Source organism: Seriola aureovittata, chromosome 15 (genome assembly GCF_021018895.1).
Source record: "Seriola aureovittata isolate HTS-2021-v1 ecotype China chromosome 15, ASM2101889v1, whole genome shotgun sequence".
In the NCBI taxonomy this organism is placed as follows: Eukaryota; Metazoa; Chordata; class Actinopteri; order Carangiformes; family Carangidae; genus Seriola; species Seriola aureovittata.
Genome location: NC_079378.1, coordinates 23,580,240 through 23,599,347, shown reverse-complemented (window position 1 = coordinate 23,599,347; position 19,108 = coordinate 23,580,240). Strand labels below are relative to the sequence as shown.

The following is a 19,108-nucleotide window of genomic DNA, read 5'->3' as shown; positions in this document are numbered from 1 at the left end:
TGAGTTGGTGATGATTTTACATCTAAAATGAGCTAATGAAAGGGTTGTGATTTACAGAACCGTGCAGAAGTTTTAGACACTAAAGCGAGGATGCTTTTGAAAAATAATGCTATGCATATTTTTTATTTATCAGTTAACTTCAACAATAATGCAGTAAACGCTGACCACCCTTGGCCTTTAAAACACCACCAGTTCTCCTCAGTACACTGTCTGCTGTCTCTTCATGTGATTCCAGACTGACTCCATGATGTTGAGATCAGGGCTCTAGAGACCACACCGTCTGTTGCAGGATTCCTTGTTCTTGTCTCTGAAGATAGTTCTTCATGACTCTGGCTGTATGTCTGGGCCCGTGCTGTGGAAGAATGAAGTTGGAGCTGCTCTACGTTGGTATTATGTGGTGGATAAAACTTTTGCACAGTACTGAACCTTAAATAAAGAGCAACATTTTTATTACTAATTCACACAGAACTGAAGGTTTTAGCTAAACTCAAGTCCTCATTCATCTCTCCTGTGACTGTGATAAAAGTATGTGATGACAGTACGGATTAAGTACCAGCCAGACAAAGTAGGCAACTGCTCCAGACCCACTAAACATACAACATATAAACGTATAAAACACCTTTAAATACAATAGACTACATATCTTGCTTCTGTAAAAGAGCACTGAAATGCGTATCCAAACAAAGTGCTTGTGTTACCTTTTTAAACTTATATTTACCCAGAAACAGGCTTATAAACAAAGATAAATGAAATTTGTAACCTTAAATATTTAACTTTTAACAAATTTACATATTTATAGTTAACACACATAACTCATCATTAGCTGGAATTACATCCTGTACCAGAGTTTTAATGTTACTTATTCCCACTTTAACTAGTGCAACTGCAGTCGCACTCGGCACAACAAACTTTTCTTGGAAACTTAAAAACTTTTCCACTTTTTAATGTCATTTAAACACAAATAACTAATTAAAACAGTTTATAAACTTTACACAAACACTCACGCTCATAGTATCTGTCAATATAACGTAACATAACGTTTACTGACCTGTACGAAGCAGGTAAAGCAGAGGAATAAGGACACAGTTCGTCTTGTTTCCTTTCCAGATTGCCTCTGAGGAAACAGCAGCAGTTGCGCTCCCTAACCGTGCCCCCCCCCCCCCCCCCCCCCAATTTCCCATATGAACGGAGCACCTCAAGACAATGTATGACTTCTGATTGAAAACATAAATATATATACAATAACAAAATAATTTTGATACTCATTAAATGAATCTTACCACCTAAATGTGGTCACCCTATTTTCGGTGTGCCACAGAAGGTCAGAATGCTGTTACCTTGAGAAGAAGCTTCTGCTATCAGGTAGGCAGGTGTTGACCACTGGGTCCTAAATTATACAGAGATCCATGGAGGAGATATAACAGAGATAAAGACAGCCGGTAATAACAGCAAAAGAGTTGCTGAGGCCACAGCTAGTATGTAGTATAGGAGCGTGTTGCTCAAGTAGATCTCACATTGGACATGAACCTGTATCCTGAGGTCCAGCCACAGACTTTTTACTCAGCATCTCACCCTGTCAAAAGATTTGATGCCAGGTCTGAAGCTCCAGTAAAACAGACAGTTGACAACATGTCACAGAAAAGTGAAAATAAAATAAATAAATAAATAAATAAATAATAATTGGGTTTGGGTCTTAACCATAAAAAAACACACAAACATTTTGATTTGAGCTGTTCACATGAAATATCTGTTGATATGAACCATGCCTCATAAAAAGATGTCAGAAGACCTGGGATCAAGAAATGCTGATTTGCATGAAGCTTAAAGGGTGACAGAGTGACAGTGTGACCCCCCCCCCCCCCAACCACCCACCCCGTCTGAACGGCACTGCAACAACATACAGTGTTTCCCCAGTGATACATATGTTTTTAGAGTGGGACGTGTCATGAAATTTACAGTGCTGTTGGTCAAATATATGTAGTGTCTCCATAAACTCATTGTGCATCTACAGATAGTAAGTGATTTATCATTAAAGTTATTATACAAAGTTTGTGAGGCTGACGTTCCCAAAATGATGTGATGAGTGAAAATGAATTTAACATCTAATCAAACTTAATTTTCACATTTCCTCCACACGGTTTTATTTTCGGGGGGGGGGGGGGGGGGGGGTTGTTTTGTTTTGTTTTTTCATTTAAAAAAAAAAAATCAAACTGTGTTGGTGTCTCGCAACCCCTCTGTCAGTGGGTTTGCCCGTTGCATGACAAGTGAACCAGCTGTATATATCTGCTGGAGCCTGGGAGCTGCTGGTCAGTCGGGTTCACCGTGCGGGAGGAATGGCAGGCTGGGGGGGCTTCTTCGTTTCTCTCCTCAACTACAAGACGGAGAAATATGTCATCGCAGAAAACAAGAAGATCGGAATATTATTCAGACTCTATCAGCTGGCCGTGCTGGGATACATAATAGGGTGAGGAGCATTGCATGTTCCCTTTCACAAACATGGTATAAAGAAACTTTTAGAAAGTGATTCACAAGTTAAAAATAGTTGAGCTTGTCGGTTTTTACTTCGTGTTGCTGTTAAAGTGGCAGAGTCTCTGGGTCTCCATGTGTTTTGTCTTGAAAAGGTTTGTGTTGGTGAATTCATTAATGTCTCAAACTGCTGTGGACAGAGCAGGTGGTCTTACCCCACCCTTCACTGTGTGATGTCACACTGGTGTATGTGAAAGAAATGATGAAATCTCAACAGGTGACAGGGGCAGTGCAGTGAGGGCTGATACCAACCACCGGTTTGACCTCAGATTCAGCAAAGTTAAGATGAACTGACACATTTAGTGGCTGCTGCTGTGGCTGCTTGTAAAATCCTATTTGGATCTATGGCCTATATCGCAGCCGAGGAAGGACTGCTCATGTTCATGTGCTCTGGTTTTATTTCCATGTCGCTGCTGAGACCTTTGGTATTTTTCAATTTGCTCATTGGATGCTGCTCTCACACTCTGTGTATGTGCCAATCAGTTCCTCAATAGTTGAGTATAGTTCCAGTGGAGATGCACAAAATATTATGATGTAATCTAGGATAGTTTTACACATTAACATGACTCCTTCCATCTGCCACATGCTGTTGAACACACAGTTATAATGTGTGTGCTGTCAACCCAGACCACATGGTCACAAGCAAGCTGCTCAACAAGAGATCACTAATATCGCACTGTTGCACTGCGCCCATTTTGATATAAAATTTAAAAAAACTCAATTATCCAAAAACATAATAATACTGAAATACTTTTACATGAATTCAGCACAAGACTTTAAAACATGATGGATTCTGTCTCAGGTGGGTGTTTGTGGTGAAGAAAGGGTACCAGGAGAAAGAGGAGGCCATCCAGACCTCAGTCATCACCAAGCTTAAAGGTGTGACACTGACCAACAGCTCTGAGTCAGGGCTTCACCTGTGGAGTGCTGAGGACTACGTCATACCTCCAAACGTGAGCCTTACCTACCAGTCCATCTCCATCGTTCACTGTAACGTTAAAAAAGGCAATCTCAGCTGGTAGAGCACCAATATTGATGTCAGAGCGCTCCCCAATTACGCTGCTGTCGAGACAGATCATGAGGCTATTGACTGTCTGCCTCTGTGGATGTCATTAACCTCAGCATCTGTCTGGGCAGGTTAACAATATTGAACTTCGTGGGGAGTGTAATTTGTTTAACCTTTTGCTTTTCGATCTCATTGTCTGGACCTAATTTTATTTTGTAGGGCGAGCAGGTGTTCTTCATAGTAACAAATTACATAGAGACCCCCAATCAGAGACTGGGGTTCTGTGCTGAGGTGAGTACACAGAAAAAGAGGAATCTCATTAGCATTTTTTAATTTATCATTTATTATTTTTTCAATCCCAATATCTGGACCAGATCGTCCACAGAATTGCATTTTCATATCCAGCAGCTTTTATTCTGCCTCACAGAGTTTCAAGGTGCCGAATGGACGATGTCAAAGTGATGATGACTGCGTCGAGGGGGAGACTGTATTAGCCGGCCATGGTGAGGATCCTGGTTTATTAGTTTACATATTCAACTGCAGGTCCAGATGCTTCCACAGACTTTATCATTTCTGTTTTAACAACATGCTCTAACATATGATATTTACTCATGTCCAATCAGACACGATACACACATTACCAAATGTGTGTATCGTGTATTATTTTGGAATAAATCCTCTTTGCTCTCTTGTCAGGAATCAAGACCGGCTTGTGTTTAAACAGCACTGGGACCTGTGAGATTCACGCCTGGTGTCCTGTTGAACACAGCAGGAGACCCACGTGAGGATCCCTCCCCTGCTGCAGAACTTTGGAAATTAGCCATTTTGTGCCATTACATTCACACTCAGTCTGATCCCTCACAGGGACCAAGATATTTCACAGGTTCTATTTATTACTAATGCAGCCTGTCAGCTCCACTGTCAGCTTTTACACACAGCTGCCTGTCTGTCTCTTTCACTTTCAGAGAGCCCTTACTGAGCGAAGCAGAAAACTTCACCATCTACATCAAGAATTTCATTAGGTTTCCAAAGTTTGAATTCTCCAAGTAAGTGGTGCCGATCGCTGGATGGATTCAAGGCGCCGTGACACGGTTCACTGAGAGAGCTGAGGGATATACGTGTTCCAGTGGCTGCTTTAAATAGCTTTAGGGTGAAGAGAGCCTTCTATTTATACCAGCCTGTGCATTGCACTCAGTGAGACAGTGAAACAGTCATCTGAGACGTCCTTGACAGCGGGCCTTGCTCTGGACAGGTGTCAGATCAGATGGGGCTTGCCCAGCGAGCTCTGCTGCTCTCTGTTCACGTCCTGGTAGACAGCAGAGAGATGCAACAAGCCATGGCTAATTCATCAGGCAGGATCTTATTCAAACTACACAGCTATCTGTCTTATGTTTCCTCAGTAATCTTGTTGTAGTTATGCTTAATGTGGATCGGCAGGTAATAGAAATCCCTGTTAATGGGCTTCACTTGAAACGGCTGGCAACTGTACACGTCTTACAGTGTGACACACACTCTGTCCTCTTTGCCAGAGGGTGCAAAGGTTTGGTTTGACTTCTGCATATCTGAGCTTACAGTCCAGTCAGAGTGTGTGGAGTCTCAGTGTGAGGGCTTTTTCATGTTGGTCTGAAACAGAGTCTAAGATTGAAAGGTCAAAGCCAAATCAGAAGTTGAGAGAATTCTGTGGCTCTTACTTGGCAGGGTCAGCTGTCTCTGAGTCTGTTCCACTGCAGCACTTCTGCTGCCATGCGTCAAAACTCTCACTTTTAGTGCTGCGCAATTTATCAAAATTTAATCAAAATCACAGTATGGCCAAGTGCAATATCCAATTCCAATTCCAATTTTGATCAAGGTAAAATGCGTCACATTGTTGTACAGTGTAAAGTGTTGTGGTGCTACAGAGACGCTCCGACCTACACATCGTATTCTCCAGCCATAAAGGAACATGATTGTCTATCTATCTATCTATCTATCTATCTATCTATCTATCTATCTATCTATCTATCTATCTATCTATCTATCTATCTATCTATCTATCTATCTCTACAAGCCCTAACAAAAATCCCATCATCATTTACATTTTTTTTGTCAGTGAAAATTAAATGCAGAAAAGATCATTTCAACTGAAACCGTGACTCATATCACAATCACAATATCTGCCATAATAATTACAATATGATGTTTTTTTGCATATCCTGCAAAATCTGACATTTGATGCACGTTTGTCACGTCTTAACCTCTTAGGTCGAACGTCCTTGAAACGTCTGATGACAACTACCTGAAAAGATGCTTGTACGACAGAGAGACCCATCCTTACTGCCCTATCTTCCGCCTCGGAGATCTGGTCAGCTGGACTAGACATGACTTCCAGGACATGGCTGCTAAGGTACGAAGTTGACCAATGTGCCACTTAAGACTGTGGGTGGGAGTGACGTCAGTTCCTGGCTTCCTCGCCGTTATTTGATAATAAGTCATAATAAAAATCTAGGAATTATGGAAATCCATTTTAGCTGCTCGTGATTACAATAATAACTGTAGAACAACTCACTTGTGCTACAGCTGATTGCTTTTATAAAGGGGTGGGGTTCTGCTTCCACTGAAACGTTAAGTTTCTGTGGTTTTGGGGCAAATATGTAATTAATCCAAATTAAACAGTGTGGAGCAAAACAGAGGCGCATCTCTGTGCATCAAGGTGAAACACAATTCAGTTCTGCAGTAACAAACAGACCACAGCACAGCTTCTGTATGCTGTATTTTATGAACAAACAGTAGCTTTTGGGTGGATAATGGATTTCCCTTTTATTGGAAAACACAATGGTTTTGCAGAAATACAAAAATAATTGACAAATCAACCCTTGTCACAAGGTCCACTTGGTTTTTCCAGAGCTTCAGTCAGATCATGTAGCCATCATTAATAGATGCGACCTGCTCCGCTCTCGTGGAGATGTTTCGTTCTTATCACGGGACCCAAGTAGCAAATATTAGAGTTAAAAAGTAAATTCTATACTATACTATACTATACTATACTATACTATATATATACTATAGCTGCATCGCTTCTACAAGATAGGGCTGAAAGCTCTGGAAGACATTTATTGTCCAACTGCTATTTCCAAGGGAAAGAATCAACCTTCAAGCTCAACAGTTATCTTCATGCATTTCTGAGAACGCACCAGCTTCACCCACCGTCAACCAGAGGGTGTAGCCTTCTGCTAAAACCCTCCGAGTACTGTTACCGAACTGATACCTGTCTTAACTCCCAACAGCATATTAATAAAGCTGTCTGTTCTTAGAAAGAGATTCTGATTCTGAGATTTAGACACACTAAAACCATCATACCCATCCCATGTCCTCATGTTACATTACTGTCATGTCTCATAAGGGGAGAGCAATTAAATAACATGTCCTGACTATATCCCTGAATTATTGTCTGCTTGTCAACCTGCATACAGTCTGACGTCCTCAAGAGCTGCAAGACTAAAGGTGGGCACCTCAGCTGTGGAGTGACCTGCCTTAAGCATTCAACAATCAAAATCAGTTTTCTTTTTTAAGTACCTATCTTTGTAATCCCAGGTTTTGTTATAGGGCACAAATGCTGTATATTATCATTATAATTATTATAATTGTAACATGAGGGTTGGATATGTGGTGGTATGGATCACTTATGATAAAAGAAACAGCAGTTTTACTTTACTCCACACTCCATCTACTTCATAACAACAACAACACTTCCTGTTTCTAAGTCACATGTCACTAAACTAACCAATCAGAATTGAGAAGGACTTAGACTGAAGTAAATAAGAGGAAACCTAGAGAGATGGATTCAGGACGTTACTGTAACTGTTTTTAAAGATGCACACTAAAATATTTAAATTTGTAAATATGTAAATAATAATTGTATAAACATAAATATGTAAATAATTAACTGCATAACCTGTAAATATATATATTTTTTTTAAATTAACTCCAAATATACAACATGAATTAACATCTGAGTTTATATAATAACTATTATTAGTATTGTCAAAGTGTCTGTTTTGTCCTTCAGGGTGGGTCTGTTGGTATTCTTATTGAGTGGAACTGTGACCTGGATAAAGACTCTTCACAGTGTAATCCACAGTACAGCTTCACCCGTTTAGACATGAACCTGAACAACTCAGTCACATCAGGATACAACTTCAGGTACGTCCTCTCAGGCACTCACCAGGAAATAAATCTGCTCGTCCAACCTCTTATTTTCATCTCTTACTCTTTAAATGAACTGATTTCCCCTCCCTACAGATATGCCAGGTATTACAAGGATGAAAAGGGTGAAACGTATCGCACTTTGTATAAAGTGTATGGAATTCGCTTCGATATAATGATCAATGGCCAGGTACAGCAGTGATATGAGCACTCTTTTTCTTTTTTACTCTTTACATGATTTCAGTGATAGACGTGCAGTGACTCTCTGTCGTTGATTTGCAGGCTGGGAAATTCAATATTGTTCCCACAATAATTGCCATTGGTTCGGGTGTTGCTCTGCTGGGTATAGTGAGTAACTTACTGAAATATTATGTTGATGTGTAATTGGAGTGGTGTGTAATTATTGAATGGACTTAATTACACAAGATGTCATATTATTATGCCATTAGAGGGTAATGGATGACCATCAGTAACTAAAATAATGACTCAGCAGCTGGTGAAAATAAAGTTGATATATTTCTTTCCTTTCAGGGAGCCTTTGCATGTGATATGATTCTACTGTACATGATGAACACCAGCTCCTTCTACCGAGAGAGGAAGTTTGAAATCATCAACTTCAAGTATGACTAACTGTATTTATACACTTCATGATGGATGGGGCCTTTAAAAATCAATAATTTTGCAAAACTTGATCTTTACATTTGTTGGCACATCTTTCTCATACTGTGTGTATCAGGAGAGACCGGACCAAACACAAGGACGGAAAGGTGGGACCCCGGGAGAAGAGATCCAGGAAACCAGCTGCAGAGAAAGGGGCCGGCAACTCTGTCAAAAAGCCTGAGGAAGCTGAACCCGCCACAGAGAGCGAGCCATCAGTGGAGAGACGTGGTCCCACCATTCCACGCAACACAGGACAGAGATACTCGGCCATTGTCTCTACTCAAGGTGCAGAGCCAAGGCATCATATCACTTTCTCTCCACACAGTTAAGTTTACAGGCAGAGCAAGACAAATCACCCGCAGTGGTCTCGGTTATGTTGCAGGTGATGGAACCAAAAGTCGGACTGAGGTCCACTTCTCACCTCCTGGCACGACTGCTGGCATCCCACTATCCTGAGTGATGCTTGCCTTGACTGAAAATGTGTTGGTCCAGGGAAATGTCGATGTTCTGCACTGTGGGCCAGGACACTGATTTAGAGACACACAGTAGGGAGGTTTTCAGTGGCTGGGTCGGGAACCAAAGGTGGAATGTGGGAGATTACAACAGGTCCATAAATAATGATATACAAAAGTACTGTGATAATGCTGATGCACTTACAGTGACATAAGACTAAGACTTTTAGTGAATTGCCAAATATATGCCAGTTACTGCTTTAGAAATGCATTCTTTTTATCTGTTTCATGTCATAAGTTGCATTCAGAAAGTATTCAGACCCCTTCACTGTATCACATTTCGTTATATTGCATCCTCAAGCTAAAATCATTTAAATTAATTTTCCTCTACACAAAGTGACTAAGTGATAAATATCTCTGGAGCTCAGCCAGAGTGACCATCAGGTTCTTGGTCACCTCTATTTCCCAGGCCCTCTACCTGATTGTTCAGGTTGGCCGGGAGGCCAGCTCCAGGGTGAGACCTGGTTGTTTCAAACTACTTCCAATTAAGAATCATGGAGGCCATTGTTCTCTTGGGAACCTTCAATGCAGCAGAAATGTTTTTACAGCTTCCACACAATCCTGTCTCTGAGCTCTGCAGCAGTTCCTTCCTCCTCATGGGTTTCGCTCTGATACACATCATCAGCTGTGAGACTTTATATAAACAGGTGTGTGTCTTTCCAAATCATGTCCAATCAGCTGAATTTACCAGGCGGACTCCAATCAAGGTGCAGAAACATCTCAACGGTGATGAAGAGAAATGGAGGAACCTGATCTAAATTTCAAGTCATAGCAAAGTGTCTGAATACTTATGTCAATGTGATATTTCTGTTTTTTCTCTCTAATAAATTAAAAAAATTCTTTAATTGTTTTGACTTTTTCATTGTGGGATATTGAGTGTAGAACGATGATGAGGGACAAATTTTTTTATTTTAGCATAAGGCTTTGATTTAAGTGAAGGGGTCTGAAGACTTTCTGAATGCACTGCAAATTCAATACTTTTTTATCAGCTGTTGACCAGACTAATTAAGCACCATTTCCAGTTTGAGTAATATATGACAGGCCTTAGTTTTGATGTCATGCCATTTTATGGATTAAGTTATAATACTAGACATGATAGATTCATTGAAAAATAAAAAATGAAGTGAATTCTGCAAAATACCTTCTAAATTAAATGTTGGGTCATGAGAGAAATTATGTTTTGTTTTTTTAATGCACCTTTGATCAATGTGTAAGAAAATGTGAACGGTCTTATTTGTTCGTATTTCAGCTAGATGCATCATGCCCCTGTGTTATGACAGACATTTGAACATACTGTCAAACACTGCTGATGTGTTTCCTGCTCTGTGTTGACTTGGCTGTGCTGATTGTGACTTTGATATCTGCCATGCAATGGTTACAACACAATCAGATCCACAACAAAGGAATGCAGTGTGTCATGTGCCGTCAGTCTGCTGTGAGTGGACGCGTTCACTGGTGACATACAGGCTGATGGTTAATGGACATTGAAGTGCGAGGAATCCCTTCCTGTTTGTTGTTCCTGTTTCTATTTATTGAATATTCTTTATTGTTGGAAACAATTGTGTCTGTCATGTTGTTTTCCTGTCACAGTGACACTGCCTGATAAAGTGATTAATAATGTAAACAAACAACTTGTATAGAGGTATTTATTCAAATCAGTCATCACATTAGTTATAATCTAACCATTGTATCGTACATGAAATGTAATCTGTTACTCTACAGCCTACATTATTATAACTCTAGTATAGATGACTGTGAACAGAGCAGGAGTTAAAGGTTAAATAAGTTCAAAGTCACAGGTTAGTGTGGAGCAGGAACAAAAAGGGGAAAGGTTGTTCTGCATATAGTTGTTATTGACACATCCTCCAATATATCAACTGTTCATGATCGAAAAATCAAAAGTCTTTCACTAATGGCTTATCTACAAACAGCAGGGCAGACAATTTTTATTGGTTTACGTGGGATTAGACAGAAATAATTCATGTTTTTTTTTGTGGCAGATCATTTTAGTACACATGCACCATTCCGTAGAGGAAAGTCCAGAACAGGACATAAGTAAAAAGACCTCCGACAAGGCCTCCGGTGAAGAGCAGCCGCCGCGATTTAAAGCATTTGTTCCACCGCCGCCCGGCCTTGAGAATGAGCAACAGAGAGAGGAGAAATGAGGCGAGGAAATAAAAAATGAAGCCATACAGTCCCGTCAGCCCCAGGATGCCAGCTGTTGCTCCTGACAGAGCGGATACAGAGGTACGGCAGTAGTCCAGCACGGCGGCGTTGCCCCTCACTGCCACTTCACTGATGAACTGTGGTCCCTCACGCTTTGCCACAACTCCTGCCATGTTGGCTCTGGTCTGCTGTCACAGGAAGCTGCTGCTGTAACGGGGGAAGATTCAGACATGTTTACAGTACAACACTTAAATATTGTACAGTGCTGAAGTACCTTTATTTTACTTTACTTTCATTTCATGCTGTTCTGCTTGACTACTTTATTCTTCTTTACATTTATTTCACAGCTGTAGAGAGCGTTTGCTGAAAACAAAAGACCAACAAGACCTATGATACAACAAAATAAATAAAACTGTCTTGTTACACACTGAACTAGCCAATAGTAAATTATGATGTTAAACTCAACCAGTTAAATGAAAAAAAGGCTGGTTACACATTTACTGTATCCATAATAATGATAATACAATGATATATAACACTAAAAGGGATAGTATTTTTATTTCAATAAGAATTTGAATGCAGGGCGAATACTCGTAATAGAGTATTTGTACATTGTGATATCAATACTTCTGCCAAATAATTCACTAGTCGTACAGCAGGGTATGTCTACATTGGAAACGCTAATTTTTAACGTTACTTGTTTAAGAGATTAAAGCAACAGAGGCCTCGATATTGTAAAGCCCCATAATATGAGAGAAAAAGACAGAGCAAAGCTGTCAGTAGGCATTGGTCGATGTTAGCTTAGCTACTAACTACAATGAAGCAACCTGGCTAAATATATTTAAAACCTTGTAGCGGTGATAAAAGCAAGGCATACAACGACACAGAAGCTAATTATTAAATTAAACCGAAAATTGCACGGCTCTGGGTAGTTAAACTGCACATTAACATGCTTTATCTGACCACTAGTCAGTGCTGATGCTAATATGCTAATACCGTTAGCTCAGCAGGAAGCTCGCTAACGGCTACTGATGACAGCTTCTCACCTGAGATAAACGCAGGGACTCGTGGGCTCCTCACCACGCGATCACAAAAACATAATCTGTGAGATTTACTTCACACACGCGGACAGTCGGTTATCTTTAAAGGAACGTCAGTTGGTACAGTACCGAAACAGCACATTCATTCTCGTCTGGACGACACTCCTAAATCAAAGTCAGCCATGCTACTCTGCAGTGCATTGTGGGAGCAAGGCAATCATCAAACAGGAGGCGACAATATGGTGTGTTCTAGGCATAGAAAAGAGTAGGAAATTCTCACTTCATAATAGGGAAACGCCTCTCAGCTTCAACGCTGTTCTTGGTAAAAACAGAAAAATAAAGCAATTTTAAATGCTGTTACTATTGTAATTAATTAGTTTTAATTTCTCAAAAATATACATAGGGAAACTTTCAGTGTTTTTATACATTTTTTAAAAATCCCACAATGTAGTTTATAAATTGTTTAATATAATGGAATATATGTGTGCCCTTGTTTCAGTGACATACTGTAGTTTTAGCTATAGCATGGATAACATTTATATGTGAAACAGACCATCTCTTGTTTCGGATCTGAATATTTTGATTTGTCATAGGAGGGAGGATATGTGTAAATAATGAAACAAGTAATGACTTACTTCCATTCAGTTGTGCCATGGCAGTGAATTGTACAAAGTGAATAGTTAGAAAGAAATTCCACCAATTGGTCAGAAGTGGCATTGAAATATTTATTTCTAGTTAGGACAAGCCGTCATTTTTTTTTGCTATTATTTCCCGTTTCACCCGGATATTTATAGCAGTTATCGGCTGGGAATGATTACAACCGACTAATACAGTAACTTCCAATTTTCTGTTTTGACCCAAAGGCAACTGAGTTGACTTTACCCTCTGATGATGCCGTACTGCTGAAAGGAACGTGGAGGAACACATAGTGCCATCAGCAGTAATGTCGACCTATATCCTGGGTGTAGATGTGGGCACCACCTCGGTAAAAGCAGTTTTATTAGAAACTGACACCAGAGCGGTGACTGCGAGCCACGCTTTACCTACTACGTCCGATATTATCGACAGTAGCGAGATAAAGGTGAGTGAGTTCACGTGCCAAATAACTTCACCCTGCAGCCCGGGAATATGAAAGCGCGTGTGTCCAGTGTGTAACCTGGCTACGTTTTCAGGCTAAAGAGCAGGACACTGGGCGGATCATAGACGCTCTGAATCGGTGCATCGGCCTCCTGCCTAGAGACAAACTGCAGCATGTCAGCAGCATCGGGCTGTCCGGACAGATGCACGGGGTTTTATTTTGGAAAGGAGAGAGCGGTAAGACATCTTCCTGCATGCATGTATGTATGTATGTATGTACTATGTATTTTTGCGCGCTGTGGCATTTCACAACAACGTGTGGTAAACTGCGCAACACCGGCTCTGAGACACAAGAGTAGTCCGAGGAGCAGAGACACTGATTCCTTCATTCGTTAATTCATTTGAAGAGTGAAAAAGTCAGAGGAGAAAAAAACAGATGGATGCTGATTGGTGAATTATCTTCAGAGCAAGTGGGTCTGTTGGTGCGCGGGCCTGAAATAAACATAAAATGTGCAAAATGTTAGTAATTCCATTTATAACACTAGATACACTTTTTACTTTCACCTCAGTTTCTTGGCCTCAGAACATCACAGTCACTCATTTTCCATATTAAACTAAACAATAAATTCTTGTGCACAAATGTACAATCTTTAGATCTTTACTCCTCACTTTAATACAGTTATAAAGGGTTAAGTACAGAATGTACAGGGTAACCTTCTCTCTCATCCTCCTCCTCATGTGCAAAAGTAACATCATTAAAAACACTTATGTATCATAGTTTTATCATATAAATAATGCAGTTTAGATTTTTTACTTTTATTGTTGAAAACATGAAAATTTTTGTCCTCTACAGTAATGCAGACGGTTTTAACCTTTTCTACCTTGTTGGCCAGACCACTTATACTCTTTAAATGGAAACACCCTCAACCCGCATCTTATAACAGATGGGTGAAAGAACTTTTACTGTCCATCAGTCTAGAAAAGCTTAGATTCTCCCTTTAAGGTTCTTTGAACTCATTTGACAATACCTGGAAACCTCTCTTAAACCATTTTGAATCTTTGATATCTCTACCTGAAGGTGATGACTGAGCCCCCCCCCCCCCCCTTATTAATTATTATTAATCATTTATTTACTTATCTACTTATTTTTCTTGTTCTGGTTTCTTATTTTATTAATTAATTAATTAATTAATTTATCTTCTTTTTATTAATTTTTTCAGTTTTTTTTTTTTTTTTGTGTTTCCTTATTTGTATATTTGTATACTTGTATGAATTGATTGCTTGGAATCTCTACTTGTTTAAAGATAACTGTTCTCTCCTGAGAGGGGTGGGATGCTGGGAGGGATACATGGAGAGTAAATGGAAAAAAAGGTTGGATCTACTTTTGTTAATATGTAATCGACTTGTGAAACTACCTCCAATAAAGAAAATTATCAAAAAAAGAAAAAAAAAAAAAGGATAAAGACCAGAGAAAATCTGATGCTACCGGGATGTTTTTGTCTCAAAACAAAAATAAAACCAAAACCACTGAATCAGACATTAGTTATTTTGTGTGGGGGAAAGGTCTGCTGTCTGTTTCTTCATGTCTCTGTCCCCTCACAGGTTGTGATTGGTCCAACAGAGATTTCTTCACAGCCAGAGACACCAGTCAGCTGATCACCTGGCAGGACGGACGCTGCAGCGGTGACTTCCTGTCCTCCCTCCCAAAACCAGACTCGCATCTCAGTGTAGCCACGGGGTTCGGCTGTGCAACAATCCTCTGGTACATGAAACACAGGTCAGCACAAACGGCCCGTATGAAGCCTGTGGCTCCACTTGCTTTTGTGTGATGTGAAAGTAAAAACCTGGAGCTGTGTGGTGTCACTGCAGACCTGAGTTCCTTGGAGGCTTCACAGTTGCAGGTACCATCCAGGACTATGTGGTGTCCATGCTGTGCGGTTTGGACGGGTGTGTGATGACGCCTCAGAACGCAGCCAGCTGGGGTTTCTTCAACACTTCCTCGGACCAGTGGAACATAGACATGTATGTAAACAGTCTAACTTCCTGTTTTGATAATGCTTCAGGTCTGTGCTAAAGCTAGCAGAGCATGTTCTTAGTAAGAAACATCAGTCAAGTGCTAAATTACAAGCTTACAGTGTCAGAGTTGTTATGTTGTAACCTACGTAACAAGCCACTCTGTGTGTGCTCGCTCTAGTCTGCAGGGGGCCGGCTTCCCTGTGACCCTGCTCCCTCAGTGCGTGCCATCTGGTGGATTGGCGGGAAAGACGTGCTCTGACTGGCATGGTATTCCTGTTGGTACGCCAGTGGGAGCCGCCCTGGGGGACTTCCAGTGCTCGGTGTACTCCTGCATGAGAGCTCGGACAGATGCAGGTGAAGCAGGACGTCCCTCATGTGCTCTCATAGTTTATTCAGTTTAAATGAAAGAAGATAAAGAAGATGTATTGAAAAGATGTCACCCATGTCTCAGAGCTGCGATGGAAATGAGAATAATTTTCTCTTCACTGTCAAACCTCGTACTGTATCTGTCTCCGACATTCCCAGTTCTTAACATAAGCACCTCCGCCCAGCTGACCTTCGCCATGCCAGCTGACTTCAAACCTCCAGATTCTCCTCATCCCGCCTCCTCCATCTCCTACTTCCCCTACTTTGACTCCTCGTACCTGGCGGTGGCGGCGTCGCTCAACGGAGGGAACGTTCTGGCCACTTTTGTGAAGATGCTCACCACCTGGATGAAAGAGCTTGGTATGTGTTTTTATTTCATTATTTTCATTATCAATCATCATACGAAACGGAATGTTATTGATATTTCACGAGATACAAACGTACTTCAGATGTGAAGCTCTTCTAAACTCACTTTTTTTTAAATATACATTCATGGTTCCTAATGGATGTGTCCAAAATCACTCACTACTTCCTGTGTATTGCGCTACATGTCATTTGATTTGAGTGTCTGTATGGTGAGGGTGTGTCTGAAAGCTCTTGTGTTTTTGAGTGAAATGTTTTAACAACTATTGGATTTTGCTTTTGTGTTGAGCATGCTAACTCGTTAAACATTTATACCTGCTAAACGTCAGCATGTTGACGTTGTCATAGTGAGCATGTCAGAAATGCTGACATTAGCATTTAGCTCAAAGTACAGCTTCGCAGAGCTGCCAGCCTGGCTGTAAACGCCTATTTATCTACGCATGAGATTTACTGTCGGTGTTTCAGCAGATGAAACGTACTTCACTGATGACGCTGCCATTCACTTACTGAATCCGCCAGTCAGACGCAAACCAGGCCGAGCAGTTGGATGATAAATGGCGCCGTGCCTGAAAACTCCTGAATCTTGTTGAAGCTATAAATACTGTAACTGCGCGACCCATTTCACACCCCTGCTGTATTCAGACACTAAGCTCGGTGAATAGTTTCGAGGAAAATTGACACTTCAGATCAGACACTGAGTCTGACAAGGAAAGCAACGACCAATGGCGGCGCAGAGAGAGCGGTGTTCATGTGAGCAGAGCGTGAACTGTTAGTCGGTACATTTGAAACGAGTTAATCCACGGACACAGACCACAATGAGCAAAGTGATTGATCACAGATGGACAAAGTGTAAGTAAAAGAACTGATTATCATGAAGTGATGTATAAATAACCCCCCTCCCCACCCCCACCCTCCCCCCCTCACAGATGCTGAGCTGAGTGACACATGCTTATATGAGAAGCTGATTGGTTGCGCCCTGAACCAGGAAACCAGTGACCTGAGGATGAGTCCCACCATCCTGGGAGAGAGACACAGCCCTCTCTGCCTCGGTCAGGTCACCAACATCTCCGCCTCCAATCTCTCTCTGGGTCATGTGACCAGGGCGCTGTGTCGCGGAGTCCTGGATAACATCACCTCCATGATGCCTGCCGAGCATCTGCAGCAGGCGGGCGTCAGCAGGATCGTGGGCAGCGGGAGCGCACTCGCTCGCAATGAAGTGCTGAGACAGGAAGTGGAGAGGGCGTTTCCTCAGCCGGTGGTGTACGGGCAGAACGCAGACTCTGCTGTTGGCGTGGCCATGGTCCTCTGTGACCGAACTTGAATGAGACGCCACAGGGGAATCCCTTCCTGTTTGAATGATTAACTAATTTTGCACAGTTCTGAATATCACAACAAGTGGGTTGTGGAATATTTTGGACCAAAATACAGAATCGACCTAATAATCGACTGAAACTAGCTACAAATCTGCCTTCAAACATTCAAACTCACTGTGACTGAGCAGCTTTTAGAGATATACCAGGCATCTCTGGGTTTACTTTGTTGTTGTTTAGTAGTGTTTCTTTTTTTTCCAGTACTGAATCAGTATAGCAACGAATATTTCTGCTGTTTTGGAAACATGCTCCTCATCATTCTTCAGAATAAAATCTACTGTAGAGCTCTGACCAGAGCAGTGTACTGTGCAACAACAAAATGTGCTGTAAATTACTGTTGGTTTCTGCACCAACCCAGACGTAGTCAGAGTAAAATGCAACGAGTTTATGTTCATTCCCTGCGTGTTGGTTTATATAAAATCAATGAAGCATGAATAGGCTATAAAGGAAAAGATATTACCATGTAATTATTGTTTTCCTTCCCCCTGGCTGATGGTTTTTCATGTCAGGTTCATTTGTGATTCCCTCTGGGTCGAGTATTTCCAGCTCTCCACTTAACATCACTCCTACAGTCAGGAGTGCTCAGGGGGGGAATCTGTAGATTGCTGCAGACCTCAGTGTGTGTGTGTGTGTGTGTGTGTGTGTGTGAGCTTTTTGTGTCTGATGGATGTTTTTGTGGTGTTGCACATGTACAGGGGTCTGTGTCAGAAAGCATCTTAACCTTGCTCACTGTTATCATCCTTGATAATTGGTTTCATGCAGCTCGTATCAACTGGCTCATTTCCTGTAACTGAGGTGAATATCATGCTCACAGACCAAACACATGCAGCGTGTTATGATACATGAGATGTGACATGACATGAGGATTTTTTTTTTATATTTGAGAAAATATATTTACACAACTGGACTGAATAGGAAGCCATAGAAACATTTGTAATTCACCGGACTAATTAACTGTATGTGGATTTCTCTTTTTTCTAATAAAAAGTCAATTACCAGCTCATTGACTCTCAAACTTTGCCTCATGTTATTCTGAGTTGTATTAAAACAATCATTACAGCAGCAGGAATCTGTTTCAGTTTGATCGCCTTTGCCTCATTTTCCTAATGTGTGATATAATTCTGATGGAACGTAAAGTGATTCTTATGATCCGTAAAGTGGAGAGTTACTTGCTCAAGAGCTACACTTTAGTATTTGTTGAGGCAGGGGTGATTGAATGTTTACTTACTCAGTTCATCCCAGCAGATTCAAGCATTCAGGTTGAATTTTCTTTCGACTTTATCCATCCTGCCTTAATGTCAGAGGTCAGCTTGTGGTTTAGATGGTCTTGATTCATTTGATTCATTCACTCTTAATTTCTGCTACTGACAGGTGGATAAATGTCCTCAGTTTTGTCAGTTGTCATGTGATTACTGCATCTTCGTTTCCAAGGAGATGACAATAAGTTTATTAACCACTGTAGAATTTGTTTTGCTGTTGGTTTTCGTCATGACTTGCTGCTTGTTTCATGATTCAGTCTAGTAAGAGTCAAAAAGATCCAACTGTTAATCAGAGAGAAGACACGTTGAACTGTCAAGGCTGGAAACTTAACACTGTAACAGGGAGTTTGAGGGGCCGATGCCAGGGGTGGAGCAGCCCCCCCGATGTCTGGTGTGACTTCCTGTCACGAACAAACGGAACAAACAGCAGTGATGAGATCATGTTAAAAAAAATATTTAAAGATCAAACAAGTAGCTGTAGGTTACGTAAACGGACACCTACTGTACATGGCATGAATGCAAGAACAAAGTTAATGTTCTACTATAAAACTGAATGATAGAATCA

At 41.0% G+C, this 19,108-nt stretch overlaps 3 protein-coding genes and 1 long non-coding RNA gene across 5 annotated transcripts; 2 read left to right on the top strand and 2 right to left on the bottom strand.

Moving 5' to 3' along the window:
* Positions 1-91: 91 nt before the first annotated feature.
* LOC130182662 (uncharacterized) lies at positions 92-1,179 on the bottom strand. The gene is made up of 2 exons (XR_008829739.1): positions 1,049-1,179; positions 92-426 (listed from the first exon to the last, which is right to left on the bottom strand). It is a non-coding gene; the product is annotated as an uncharacterized LOC130182662 (long non-coding RNA).
* A 1,027-nt stretch (positions 1,180-2,206) lies between these two features.
* p2rx5 (purinergic receptor P2X, ligand-gated ion channel, 5) lies at positions 2,207-9,731 on the top strand. Its single transcript, XM_056397734.1, has 13 exons — positions 2,207-2,464; positions 3,329-3,479; positions 3,752-3,823; positions 3,960-4,035; positions 4,229-4,313; positions 4,498-4,578; positions 5,774-5,915; positions 7,578-7,711; positions 7,811-7,904; positions 7,997-8,062; positions 8,246-8,334; positions 8,451-8,659; positions 8,757-9,731. The coding sequence occupies exons 1-13, from the start codon at positions 2,334-2,336 to the stop codon at positions 8,828-8,830; spliced, it is 1,404 nt and encodes a 467-aa protein (XP_056253709.1). The 5' UTR covers positions 2,207-2,333; the 3' UTR covers positions 8,831-9,731.
* A 787-nt stretch (positions 9,732-10,518) lies between these two features.
* emc6 (ER membrane protein complex subunit 6) lies at positions 10,519-12,296 on the bottom strand. Of its 2 annotated transcripts, none has more exons than XM_056397745.1 (2): positions 12,099-12,296; positions 10,519-11,256 (listed from the first exon to the last, which is right to left on the bottom strand). In XM_056397745.1, the coding sequence occupies exon 2, from the start codon at positions 11,223-11,225 to the stop codon at positions 10,893-10,895; it is 333 nt and encodes a 110-aa protein (XP_056253720.1). In that variant the 5' UTR covers positions 11,226-11,256; positions 12,099-12,296; the 3' UTR covers positions 10,519-10,892. The 2 variants fall into 2 exon arrangements, with proteins under 2 accessions (XP_056253720.1, XP_056253719.1); XM_056397744.1 differs by having other exon boundaries at positions 10,519-11,259; positions 12,099-12,295.
* Positions 12,297-12,613: 317 nt separating this feature from the next.
* shpk (sedoheptulokinase) lies at positions 12,614-18,285 on the top strand. The gene is made up of 7 exons (XM_056396503.1): positions 12,614-13,173; positions 13,265-13,406; positions 14,772-14,946; positions 15,039-15,191; positions 15,364-15,539; positions 15,711-15,911; positions 16,841-18,285. Exons 1-7 carry the CDS (start codon positions 13,036-13,038, stop codon positions 17,233-17,235), a joined length of 1,380 nt encoding a protein of 459 aa, XP_056252478.1. The 5' UTR covers positions 12,614-13,035; the 3' UTR covers positions 17,236-18,285.
* Positions 18,286-19,108: the final 823 nt, after the last annotated feature.

Coding starts and splice junctions, on each gene's coding strand:
- p2rx5 (XM_056397734.1), top strand. CDS start 2,334: ATGGCAGGCTGGGGGGGCTTCTTCGTTTCTCTCCTCAACTACAAGACG. Junction 3,824..3,959: donor GACTGGGGTTCTGTGCTGAG/GTGAGTACACAG, acceptor TCTGCCTCACAG/AGTTTCAAGGTGCCGAATGG. Junction 7,712..7,810: donor ACATCAGGATACAACTTCAG/GTACGTCCTCTC, acceptor CCCTCCCTACAG/ATATGCCAGGTATTACAAGG.
- emc6 (XM_056397745.1), bottom strand. CDS start 11,225: ATGGCAGGAGTTGTGGCAAAGCGTGAGGGACCACAGTTCATCAGTGAA.
- shpk (XM_056396503.1), top strand. CDS start 13,036: ATGTCGACCTATATCCTGGGTGTAGATGTGGGCACCACCTCGGTAAAA. Junction 15,540..15,710: donor GAGAGCTCGGACAGATGCAG/GTGAAGCAGGAC, acceptor CGACATTCCCAG/TTCTTAACATAAGCACCTCC. Junction 15,912..16,840: donor CACCTGGATGAAAGAGCTTG/GTATGTGTTTTT, acceptor CCCCCCTCACAG/ATGCTGAGCTGAGTGACACA.